This window comes from Trichosurus vulpecula, chromosome 9 (genome assembly GCF_011100635.1).
Source record: "Trichosurus vulpecula isolate mTriVul1 chromosome 9, mTriVul1.pri, whole genome shotgun sequence".
Lineage (NCBI taxonomy): Eukaryota > Metazoa > Chordata > Mammalia > Diprotodontia > Phalangeridae > Trichosurus > Trichosurus vulpecula.
Genome location: NC_050581.1, coordinates 204,799,947 through 204,812,275, shown reverse-complemented (window position 1 = coordinate 204,812,275; position 12,329 = coordinate 204,799,947). Strand labels below are relative to the sequence as shown.

General features: G+C 43.8%; 2 protein-coding genes across 2 annotated transcripts in view; one reads left to right on the top strand and one right to left on the bottom strand.

Annotated features, from left to right (window-relative positions):
• Nucleotides 1–8,443, top strand: part of ECM2 (extracellular matrix protein 2) — a 45,175-nt gene extending 36,732 nt beyond the window's left edge. Inside the window, exons 8-10 of the mRNA XM_036737626.1 lie at nt 6,057–6,196; nt 6,466–6,792; nt 7,167–8,443. Coding sequence (XP_036593521.1) covers nt 6,057–6,196; nt 6,466–6,792; nt 7,167–7,332 — 633 coding nt within the window. The 3' untranslated portion in view covers nt 7,333–8,443. The remainder of the gene's footprint in view (nt 1–6,056; nt 6,197–6,465; nt 6,793–7,166) is intronic.
• The window catches only part of LOC118832343 (centromere protein P), a 202,489-nt gene that overhangs the window by 82,437 nt on the left and 107,723 nt on the right, over nt 1–12,329 (bottom strand). The gene's annotated exons all lie outside the window — the stretch shown is intronic.

The window sequence follows — 12,329 nt, the reverse complement described above, 5'->3', positions numbered from 1 at the left end:
AGAGTCAGGAGGACCTGACTTCAAATCCAGCCTCGGACACTTGGCCAAGTCACTTAACCCCAATTGTCTGGCCCTCCCCCCTCCAAAAAAAATTGTACCACCATTAATAGTATAACTAGAAGGAATATACGTAGAGGGTACTGACATAAGGTAAATTTGAGGGAATGACAAAAAATAATTAAGGGATGAGAAAGAAGAGCACACTGGATGCAGAAGGAAGAGTTAGAGTGGAGTAAATTATTTCACATGAAGAGATGTGAAAGTGGAGAAGAAGATGGGAGGGTGGGCGATGGGCATTGCTTGAACCTTACTGTCATCAGCATTAACTCAGAGAGGTAATAATATACACATTTGGTTGAATATAGAAATCTAGCTTACACAACAGGAAAACAGAAGAGGAGATTAAGTAAAGGCAGAGGGGACTGACAGAAGGGAGGGCAGATCAGGGGAGATGATAGAAACAAAACACTGATGAAGAAGGAAAGGGTGAAAGGAAAGAGAGGACAAAAAAGAAGAAAAATAGGATGGAGGAAAATGTACAATTATTAATCATAACTGTGAATGTGAATGAGATGAACTTTTCATAAAATGGGAGCAGAACCAGAATTCTACAATAGGTTGTTTACAAGAAACATACTTGAAGCAGAGAGACACACACAGAGTAAAGTTAAGGGGCTGGAGCAAAATCTATTATGCATCAGCTAAAGTAAAAAAAAAAAAAAAGCAAGGGTAGCAATTCTGATCTCAGACAACTAAAAGCAAAAATAGATGTAATTAAAAGAGATAAGGAAGAAAGCTACATCTTGCTAAAAGGTACCACAGACAAAGAAGCAATATCAATACTAAACATATATGCACCAAATGGTACAGCATCCAAATTCTTAAAGGAGAAGTTAAGTGAGTTACAGGAAGAAACAGACAGCAAAACTATACTAGCGGGGGACCTCAACTGTCCCTTCTTAGAACTTGATAACCAAAAAAATAAACAAGAAAGAAACTAAGGAGATAAATAGAATATTAGAAAATTTAGATATGAAAGACCTTTGGAGAAAACTGAATGGGAACAGAAAGGAATATACCTTTTTCTCAGCAGCACATGGCACCTACACAAAAACTGACCATGTATTAAGGCACAAAAACCTCAAAATCAAGTGTAGGAAGGCAGAAATGTTAAGTGTATTCTTTTTGGATCATAATGTAATACAAATCACATTTGACCAAGGGCAGTGGAAAGATAGATTAAAAATTAAATGGAAATGAAATAATCTAATCCTAAAGAATAAGTGGGTCAAAGAACAAGTCATAAAAACAATCAACAATTTCATTAAAGAAAATGACAATAATGAGACAACGCAGCAGAATTTATGGGATGCAGCCAAATAAGTACTTAGGGGAAATTTTATTCCTCTAAATTCTTACATCAACAAAACAGAAAAAGAACAGATCAATGAATTGGGCATGCGACTGAAAAAAAGCTAGAAAAAAGAACAAATTAAAAATCCCCAACTGAGCACCAAACTGGAAATCCTGAAAATCACAGGTGAGATTAAAAAGACTGAAAGTTAAAAAGAAAAATGATTGAACTAATCAATCTAGGAGCTGGTTTTATTGCAAAACCATTAAGAGAGATAAGCCATTGGTTAATTTGATTTTAAAAAAGGAAGAACACCAAATATCCACTATCAAGGTCAAGAGTGAAATCACCACCAACGAAGAAGAAATTAAAGAAATCATTAGGAAATATTTTTGCTCAATTATATGGCAATAAATCTGACAATCTGAGTGAAACAGATGATTATTTATGAAAATATAAATTACCCAGATTAACGGATGTGGAAATAAAATACCTAAAAAAACCCCATCTTAGAAAAACAAATTGAACCAGCAGGTGTAGGAGTTGCCTACACATCGGATGCTTAGAAAATCCCCCTGAAACAAAGGCCAAAAGGAGGGGACCAAATGAGCTTCTTGTTTTTACTATGACTAGATGCCCCCCCCACCCCTCCAGGATTAATTATTATTCACTTTCTGGCAATAAGATGCTAGTCTTGGGCAGAGCCTGGAGGGGGTGGTTTGGGTGGCCACTTGTGCCCTGATAGAGGCACCTTTGAGGAGGGCTGGAAGGGCCATGAAGAAAGCCTCTTGCCACCAAAGAGATGGGACTGTTGGCCAAAGTAGGTGCCTAGAGCTTTTCTGATCTCGGTTCTTCTCCCTTTGAGAAATAGTGAAGGGCCTTAAAGTCACAGGAAGACTTGGTCTTGCATCCCAGAGATGAGAGGCCATCATGGGAGCTCCCTGAGCTGGACACAGACACAGTGAGGACTTAATTGAGGAATGCCAGGTGGGCAGTTGTGCTGACGATGACACAGACCAGGCCAGTGATCAGCTGCCCTGTACAAGGGCACCAAAGTGAACTTTATCAATCACTCAGCCAACAAGTGGTGGTGATTAAATGTTCACTATGTACCCAGCCCTGTACTGGGCCTAGGGACACAAAGGAAAGCAAAAAATCAGATCCAACATTCAAAGAGCACACAATCTCCAAAGCTATCGAAACGCTTTCTCCAAAGGAAAAAGAGCCTTCTCCCTCCTTCTTCTGGGGAGTCCCAAGGGCTCAGATCCCCAAACTTGGAAAGCAAAAATGGGGCAGTGTCCCAACTCACCATGGGCTCTCTCTGAGCACTGCCAGCAACACATCCAGAAACGTGACTCAATGCGGCCCTAGAGGCCTCTATTAGGAACACACACAAAGCTGCAATACACAATAAATCATATCAACATGACAACCTCTACGTGAATGTGATCCTAGCAGAAGGTTCAGGCCATTTCTTTGCTTCAACAGAACATCGCTATTTAAAAAAAAAATGACCATGTATTTGAATAGGAGAATTTTGCTTTAATGTATGATAAAAAATATGCATTTGAAAAAATAAACTAGCATTATATGAAATGGGGAACCATTAGTGGCTTTCCCACTAAGAACAGGGTTTGTAAATACTTTTCAACCTCGTTTTAGAAATGGTATCTATTGAACAGAGACAAAAAGTCACCAAAGTAGTTCTATTTCCAGATGATGTGATGGTCTCTTTAGAAAAACCAACAGAATATTTTTTTAAAGTTAATGGATATAATGAATGCCTTCAGCTAAATACTAGAATACATCATACCCACAAAAAGCAATAGTATTCCTATAGATAACTAACACAAAACAGAAGGAAAGAATGGAAAGAGAAATGGAATTTACAATAACATTTATAGACTAGAAAGATAAAACAGACAGAAATAAGAGAAAGCATTTGTTAAACGTTTACTATCAGACAACGTACTGAGGGCCAGACCATCTGTGCCCTCAAGGAGCTTACATTCTAAGGGGGAGAGACACAGAGGCGGGAGCTGGAAAAGGTCTGCACATGACACCAGCTTCTCAAGACACAAACCAGACCCTCATAAAGTCGACTACAAAGCAATTTTAAGCAAAAGAAATAACTGGTGAGATTGTCAATGACAACGGCAGGTTGACCCAGCTCATAACATTGTCATCCCACCGATTTGGCCACATTACATCATACAGGCCTAAACATCAGCAGGATATTTGATGGAAATAGAAGTGATTATTTTTATATGAAACAACAAACAATCAAGGATATCCTGGGAAATTCTGGAGGGAGAAAAGGCAAGAGGAATTATGGGGCCAGTTTATAGACAGGCTGACAGGTCTCAGATGAATGATGATCAAAGCCAGCCATTACCACATGGAAAACGGTCACGGGAACAAAGGAGAGAACGATGAACTGGAGACGGACCCTCTTGGGAGATTCCAGTTTCACAAAATACTTGGGAAGGACTTTGTTCTTCAATAACTGTCTTAGGAACACTGACTAGCTGGGTGGGCAGAAATGGGAATGGCCACGGCTCACACTAAAATACAGTCATACGTATGTGTAGATAGATAGATCTAGATACAAAAGCAGCAATAAATTCCCAATAGACTTATGTGTAAACTGTTTTATCATCTAAACATTTTGAAAATTAGTAAGCAACAACAGCAAAACACACTAATAGATGTATGGCAGCTAAGAGAGACAAAAAATGGTTATTCAACACACTAAAACTTAGAGGAGGCCAAAGAAGTGGAGTTAATGATAGCAAATATCTTGGATTCTCTAACAGTAAAGAGCTGTGGCAGAGTAGGAAGTCGTGGATCTAGACTCCACAGGAGAGAAACCAATGTCCTCTAGAAACATTTCTGAGTGACGCGTGACACACGAGGTCTGTAAGGATGAACACGTGGAGAAGAATAAGACTCACCCCTGCTAGACCCAAACAGGCAGTTCTCAAACCAAGGGAAGCGTTCGGACTCTTGAATATGTAGAGAAACAATTGTGAACTACCATATGACACCTCTTAAGTTAGAAGAAATAATAAGGAAATGATCTAATTAAATTCTCACAGGATTTTTGCAGAGAGTGAGGGCACGATCCAAAAAGGGCTAAAGGAAGCTCCCAGCAGGTACTTTGGGGGCTCTCTGAGGAGGACAGGGCTACACCCAAGGATATCGACAGGAGGAACCTATCCTTCTGCACAAAAATACTCTTGAGAGCCTTATTCTTAATAATGAAAACTGGAAACAAAAACAAAACAAGGACGTATCAAGGCAGACAGAGGTACAATACTAGAACGCGATGAAACACTGTTGTCTTAAGGAACAACAACTGTTAAGAATACGAAGAAACACATGGTGTCTTAAAAGTCTAGCGTGGTTTTAAGCTTTTTTTAAACTTACACTTTATTTAAAACTTGAGCTTAATAAGCTCTTGTTGATTGTAAATAATGCAAATTTAGTTCCATATAAAATTAATACTAATATGTTTCATGTAAATTAATATTAATAAAAATATAAAACTAAACATTTTCATTTCATAAACATTTGTTGGTTATTAAATTTATAACAAAAGTTTTTTTAAAGGAATGAAAAAAAGTGATTGCCAACATTAGCTTCCCCTCCCAAATGAAAAGTCCCTGGGGACAGAATGACAGAATTCCAGTTGTGAAGTTATCATTTCATCTCTGAAATGTACAGGCCGATACTTGGTAATGACGTTAAAAGAGAGGCGGTAAAAAATGGTTTTTATTATTATTTAAAATAATAGATTTAACATTTTGGTCCAGAGCCCAATTTCATTGGCACAATTCTCTCCACTGATCCCCATTGGTAATTAATCTGTAGTTGTCATTCTTAGCGAGTTGCTAGGATTGTGTACATAGATGCCAGGCTTTTAGACTTCCAGCTCCTCCCTTTCCCAGGCACCCACCGCTCCCACGTGGCATGAGGCCTCTTGGCTGTTCAGGTTAGCAGGAGCAAACAGCACGCTGAAGCAGGTGGGGCTCTCCCACGCTTGGCTCAGCGTCACTTGTGAAACGAAGCCAAGGGGGAGAGATATTATCTTGGAACTGACAAAAAGCTCTGTCTCTGAGTCCAACTAAACTCTATCTTGCCACGAAGCATTCTAACCAAAGGACGGGAAGGTTTTGTTAGAAATTTCACAATTGACAGAAACATTCTCTTTTGTCCAACAAATTAAATCTTAAGGCAGTCAACACCTGTGGCTCCTTTGCCTAGACATCGATTAGATTTAAAAATATAAACTCCCAAGAGTCACATAATCTGTGTGATTATGAAAAATTAAATGAATATGGGGCAGCGAGATGGCACAGTGAGTACAGCACTGGCCCGGGAGCCAGGAGGACCTGAGTTCAATTCCAGCCTCAGACATGTGACACACTTACTAGCTGTGTGACCTTGGGCAAGTCCCTTAACCCCAATTGCCCTGCCTTCCCCCCTCAAAAAAAAAAAGGAAACCAAATTAAATGAATACAAGTAAGTCTAAGTGAAAATGGTTCAGTTCAGGACTCAAGCTGGCTTCCTCTTGGGTGATCAATCATGAAATGGGCTCTTTTCCTGACCCAGTATGAAATGATAACTGACACTGAAGCTGACACAAAGAAAATGAAGGCAATGGTGGGATTTTTCCAGTTGTCTTCTGTGTTAATTACAGGAATTATATCTGGAAAATAACCAAATTGAAGAAATCAAGGAGACTTCTTTTAACCACACCAGAAACATCAACGTCGTTATACTACATCATAATAAAATAGAAGAAAACAGGATCGATCCTTTGGCATGGATCCATCAGGAGTGAGTACGACCTGACAGCCATTCCCCCCACTATTAAACTCATCCTACCAATAAACCCTCCAGATAATTGGGAGGGTGTGGGGTGGCGGGCGGATACTCTGCAGGCAGAGAGGACAGGAAAGGACGAGCTGGGGGTCAAGGGCACAAGGGAAGGGATGAACTTTGACCCCAGAGAAACCAGTCTTCCTCAGAGAAGGAGATGAATCAAGACACAATAAAGTACGGATTGATGTGGTTCCTGAACACCTTTCTTTCTTCCTTTGCTCCAGAAACCTGGAATCCATTGATCTCTCTTATAACAAGCTCTATCACGTTCCCTCCTACCTACCCAAGTCCCTACTGCACCTGGTGCTGGTTGGGAATCGAATTGAGCGAATTCCTGGGTATGTGTTTGGTCACATGAAGCCTGGACTAGAATACTTATACCTTTCATTTAACCAGCTAAATGATGGTGGCATCCACCCTGTGTCGTTCTACGGGGCCTATCATTCTTTGAGAGAGATCTTCCTGGATTACAATGAATTTAAATCCATACCGTGTGGGATCTCGCGCATGACCTCACTGCGCCTTCTGAGGCTTAACAACAACAAGATACGGTAACGTTTTCTTCTGTTCTTGATCTTGTCAGTTGGGCTGGCTCAACCTGAAGTCAACAAACAGAACAGCTTTTCTCTTTGTTGAGTGTCATCATCTCAGAGCCAACAAATCCTTTAAGAGTTTGACTGAGCCAACATGGTGGCCAACTACTGGCGTTTGGAGTGGGGAGGATTGGGTTTAGGACCAGAAGGGACCTCAGTGGTAGCCAAGGACAACGGCGATTTTACAGATAAGGAGGCCGAGACAGAGTGGTTCTGTGACCCAGGGAACATGTCTTTTCCCATGCTGATTCACTCCTGAGGATGGGGTGGGAGGGTCAGCTTTGCCTTCTCCCTTCTAACCTCTCACCTCCATCCCAAATCTATTTCCTTAGGCGCCTTCGCCAGGAGCGCATCTGTGGGGCTGAGAACAGAGATTCCCCTCTGGAGCATCTACATCTTGAAAACAACTATATCAGCCCAAGAGTCATTTCACCTTATGTGTTTCCATGCATTCGATCCCATGCAAGCATCATCCTGGAGCCCCAGAAGGTCAAATAGGCTGATGGGACCCCACCTTGTCTGTTCATCTCTTGGTCCAGAAGTGGCACACGGTTCCTAAGATGACCCCTAAAGATAGCAGAAGATCCTGACTGTTTTTCTACATGGTTCTCCAGCCCACAGACCAGGGGACAGGCCATCATAAACCCCCATGTCCTGTGATCCCTGGGAAGCAGGAGCTAAGAGAGACCCAGCCCTGCCCCTGCCCTGCTCGCTCACTAATGCTTCTTTATGTGCAGTGATAAGTCTGGAGATCAGCACAGGGAAGTTCAGCAGATCATTACAAGTCCCTGTTACAGATGTAGGATCAGTGAGGCCTAAAAGACAGAAAGATAGTCCTCCATTTGTTTCCTAAGGTCCTGAATTACAGATGAGCTGCTAACCTGCACTAGGGAGGGTCTTCCTGCTCTGGGAATTTCCCACACTGATTAAATCCTAGGTCTAGAAAGAGTAAAAACAAATCAATTTGCAGCTGACCTGATTTGTTCAGTAAATGCGGGCACTGGATAAGATCCTTTTGAATGTGTGATGCCTAAAGAAAGGCAGAGGGCTGGGCTGGACTTGGAGGAGTCAGCAAGATCCAGGTTCAAGTCCCAACATAGGGATACTTGTTCCAGGGCCCCAGGGAACACTGCAGTGGCTGATCTGCAATGGTGGAGGGAGTTTCCACATTGGAAGTCCCCTATGCTGATAAGAGCACGGATGCTGGTTCCCCCAAGACCATGGAGCCCAAAGCTCTGAGGAGCACCACAGCTCAGCATCTAGGCCCCGCCAGACCACGGGCAACATTCTCATCTACCAGGTGACATCATTTCACCATCCACACGCGGTGGCCACTGGTGAGCCACCTGAAACGAGTGGACTCTAGGACTTCATGGCTGGTCATGCCAAAACAAGCCCTAAGAATCAGAAGCAGCTCAGCAGTTCAGGCATTACCTCAAGGACAAGACTGAGGAATGGAAATAGGCCAGCTTATTTTGGACAAGACTGATCCTCCTGGACTTTCCCCCAAGAAACATGGACAGGGCTGTGACACGGACATTTCCTCCCCTTCTCCCCATTACCAAGTGCATCCTTTTATGTGAGACCTCAATTATATCATTTATTCATCTTCTGGTTTTTCTGAGTCATTGTGTAAAGTGATCAACCATTTGGCTGATTGGCATTTGCTTTAACTTAGTGTCTGAAGGCATCATGAGGCATAATGATGGGGGCCCAAGAGCTCCAGATGAGAGGGCAGGAGCCCTGGGTCCTAGACTTAATTTTGCCCCTAACTCCAGCTGTTGTGACCTTGGGAAATCCCCTGAACTCCCTTCCTCGTCCTCCCTCCTCTTCAGGGACCTCCTCTGCTGAAAGTGGCGTGCTACCCACTCTTCTCCACAGGTACCTGTCATGGGGAAGACTGGCAACAAAAAGGGTCCAAGTCAGTGCTGGAAGATTTCTCACTTCATTGACTTGAGACCTCCACCTGTGAAGTCACTGAAAATCAACCCCTCAGCCCAGCTTCCTTCCCTGTGTGCTGACACTTGTTAGCTGTTCCCAGATATGAAAATGGACCATTTTCCTGAAAGACTGCAGACAAGCCCTTAGAAAAGGGGCCTTCTCCTTCCCAAATGTCTCTAGCTTCTCCCTTCCTAAGTCAGTCCAATCCAGGCAGGCTCCTTCCCTCAGCTGGATGGGTGTCCGGTGGCCCTCACTTTTCAATGTCACCCAGGAGAGGAGGCTTGCAAAGTTTCCCCTATCTGACATGCTAGGCCCCTCACCCCCAGCCCCATGCCAGCTCAGGTGAGCCCCAGCCCAAGGTCACCCAGGGAAATGGCAGAGGAAGACTCCTAAGTCAGTGTTCTTTTCACTGAGTCCCTTTGATGAGGATCAGTCAGACTGCAAGGGACCTTAGAGGTCATCTTGTGATTGCTCTCTCATTTTAACAGATGAGGAGACCGAGGTCTCAACTGGTTAAGTGACTTTAGCCAGGTCACTCAGTGGGCTTTCCCAATAGTCCTCCTCCTCCTGGGAGGATGCCCCAAGTTTTCAAAGCAACAGCTGACCTCTGGGCACTCCCCCACACCAAGGTTACTCACAATGACTACAAACCCTGCTACCTTTGAGGGCTGTACTTCACCCAAGGGAGCGCTTCCCACTTGTTCAGCCAGGAAAGCATCCTCCTCCTCCCTAATTCCTGCAAAAGCTTGTGAAGAACAGTCCCAGAGTCACAGGCTGTGTAGCTCACTGATGCCCAGTGAATATAGGGGATAGCAAAGAGAAAAATCAGTCTGGGAAGTGAACAGCTGGCTAAGACACTGTCATGTCTGAGGATGGATTTGGATTTCCGGGCCATAGTTAAAAATAAAGGTATGACAGATTCTTGGTCAAGGATGAAGCATACCTAAGGAAGGCTGCTGAGAATGGATTGGCCAGTTGTCTAGTCTAATCAAAGGGTTTTAAACTAAGAAAGGATCAGGGAGGGAGAAGCCAGCTACTCACCATAGGGATCAGCTACAATTACGGAAGACCAATATAAGTTGAGACATTTATAAGCTCACAGGTGACAAAACCCAAAGGGGAAAAAACAACCTTGTTCTCAAATGTCTACGAACAAATGCCCAGGGCTTAGGCAGCAAGCCAGAAGAAGCCGCGGGCTTTTAATTCAAAGAAGCAAACAACCTCATAGGTATTACTGTGACTTGAGGGAGAAGCCCATGACCACAACAGAGCTTTGGGCAGGGAGACCTAAGCAACAATTAAGACTTGGGGGTGGGGGTGTAGACTGTCTACAAAGAGGGTAGAAAGATATTCATCTTAGGAATGTTGGGAGCCAGAGTAGAGAACCATGGTGGTGAGCACTAAGGAGCAGGTTAATTAGAAGCAGGCTCCACATCCCTTCTTCACCATTTCCAAACCAGGTCTCTTATGTTCCAGTCTTTTCACGGGTGCCAGGACTCTTCCCTTGGCACCCTGGGCTCTGAAAGGTGAGAGAGCTCCAGCAGATTTTCTGGATAAATCGCTGCTCTGTCACAAACATGTCTGTGGTGCTTCCCAATTACTTGTCTGTTTCTTCCTTTTGTCAAGGCAGCCTGTAGCACACGCCATGTCCCACATTATACTTGTCACCACTTAGACAGAAAGAGGAAGCAGAGTACCTCGGAAAGCAGATCCTAAGTTGGGCACTGAGGTAGGATGGAGTAGTGATGGGGGACATCAGTCACTCTGCCATCCTGCAGAGCTGTCTCTAACAAAGGCAGGTTGTTGGCTCACCTTAATAATAGTCTGATCTTTCAAAAGGCAAAGGAACTAGTAGGGGAAAGGCCCATCTGGATCCAACCACCACTAACAGGGAAGTGTTGTTTACTAGGGTGGGATGATGACTGTCCCCCTTCTGAGGGCTTGTGACAGAGAAGGACAGGGAAAGTGAGCAAAGTCTGGCGAGCACCAGGATTGTGGGAAAGGAGATTTCAAAGACTTAAAAGGAATGGTAAGTAAGAAGACATGAACAAAATTAAAATCCTACAGGGGAAGGGGGGGGGCAGGGATGCTCGACAATGACATTCTGAGGAGGGAAAAGGAGGTTTGTCCAAAGAGAGCTCTGTAGATGTTCCGAGCACCCACCAACCAACACAGATTAAAAAAACTAAAACCCAACACGAATAAGATGGAAGTGAGCAGATGAAGAAAAGAGTGGGAGATAAAAAAAGGAGGCTCGAACCAGGGCCGGGAGGATCACGTGCACAGATGATGATAACAGGAAGAAGGGGAAGAAGTGGGAGCCTTACTGTGCTCCCTCTGTGCTCTGCCGAGGAGAGGAGGGGCCTTTGCACTGCAAATGACAGGAGACGGTTAACAGGGGGTGATACACAAGGTACCGAAGGACATGGTGCTAACTCACGAGTCAAGTCACTGGACGCAGACACACTGCTCAGGTTCTGCCAGCGATGGGCATGTGCTCCTGCTGGGCCAACCTGCTGATATCTGAAGGACGTCATGATTGGAAAGCGGCAAATGCCTCGTTTTTTCTAAAAAGGGTCAAGATCAGAGTCTGTGAACTTCAGGCAGGCCAGCTTGACGTCAATCACTGGAAACGCTGAGAATGGATCATTGGAAGGAAAATCTAAAATGGGCAAAAGTGGTGACCAAGCAGCAGCACTGCTCCATCAAGACTGGGTCATGAGACAAAAGCAGGGATAGAGAGCCTTATAAAAGAAAAGAACAATTTGAACTGCATAAAAGTAAAAGGTTTTGCATAAACGCATGCAAAGGAGCTGAAGATTAGAAAGGAAACAGCTAACTAGGAAAGTACTCTTTGTAGCACTTCATGGAGAAATGTCTCATTTCCAAGACATATGAGGAACTGATTCAAAGGCAGAAGCAGCCTTTGTCCAGTTGATAAATAGTAGTTTTCAGAAGAAGAAATCTGAACTATAAGCGAACTGAGAAAACGGCTCCAATTAAAGCAATTCTGAGGTTCCAGCTCATGCCCATGAGAGTGGCAAAGTTGAGAGATGAAAATCATGGTCCTCGAAGCCGCTTCAGTGAAACACAGGCTCACTAAAGCCATTCTGGAGAACAAGGTACAACTCTGCCCCGACTCCCTGAACCCTGCACGCCCTTTGACGCTTATGTGCCATGACTACAATGAGATGTTTTTAAAAAGAAAGAAAATGTCCTGTATGCAACACACACACACACACACACACACACACACACACACACACCCCGTGGTAGCAAAGAATTGGAAACTAAGAGGATGCCTATTGAGTGGGGAATGGCTCACCAAGAGATGGCACAGGAATCGATCCAGGAAGATGGTGGAATACTTGGGTGCTCTAAGAAATGATGATAGGGTTTCATTTCAAAGAACCCCGCTAAGACTTTGATGACCTGAGAGGTGGGGGAGTAGGCAGGACAAAGAGAGCACATTAGACCTAAATAACAGCACTGTAAAAATAGACCAGCCAGGCAGGGTTCCTGACAGAGGGGGATGGGCCAAATGTGCCCTAGGG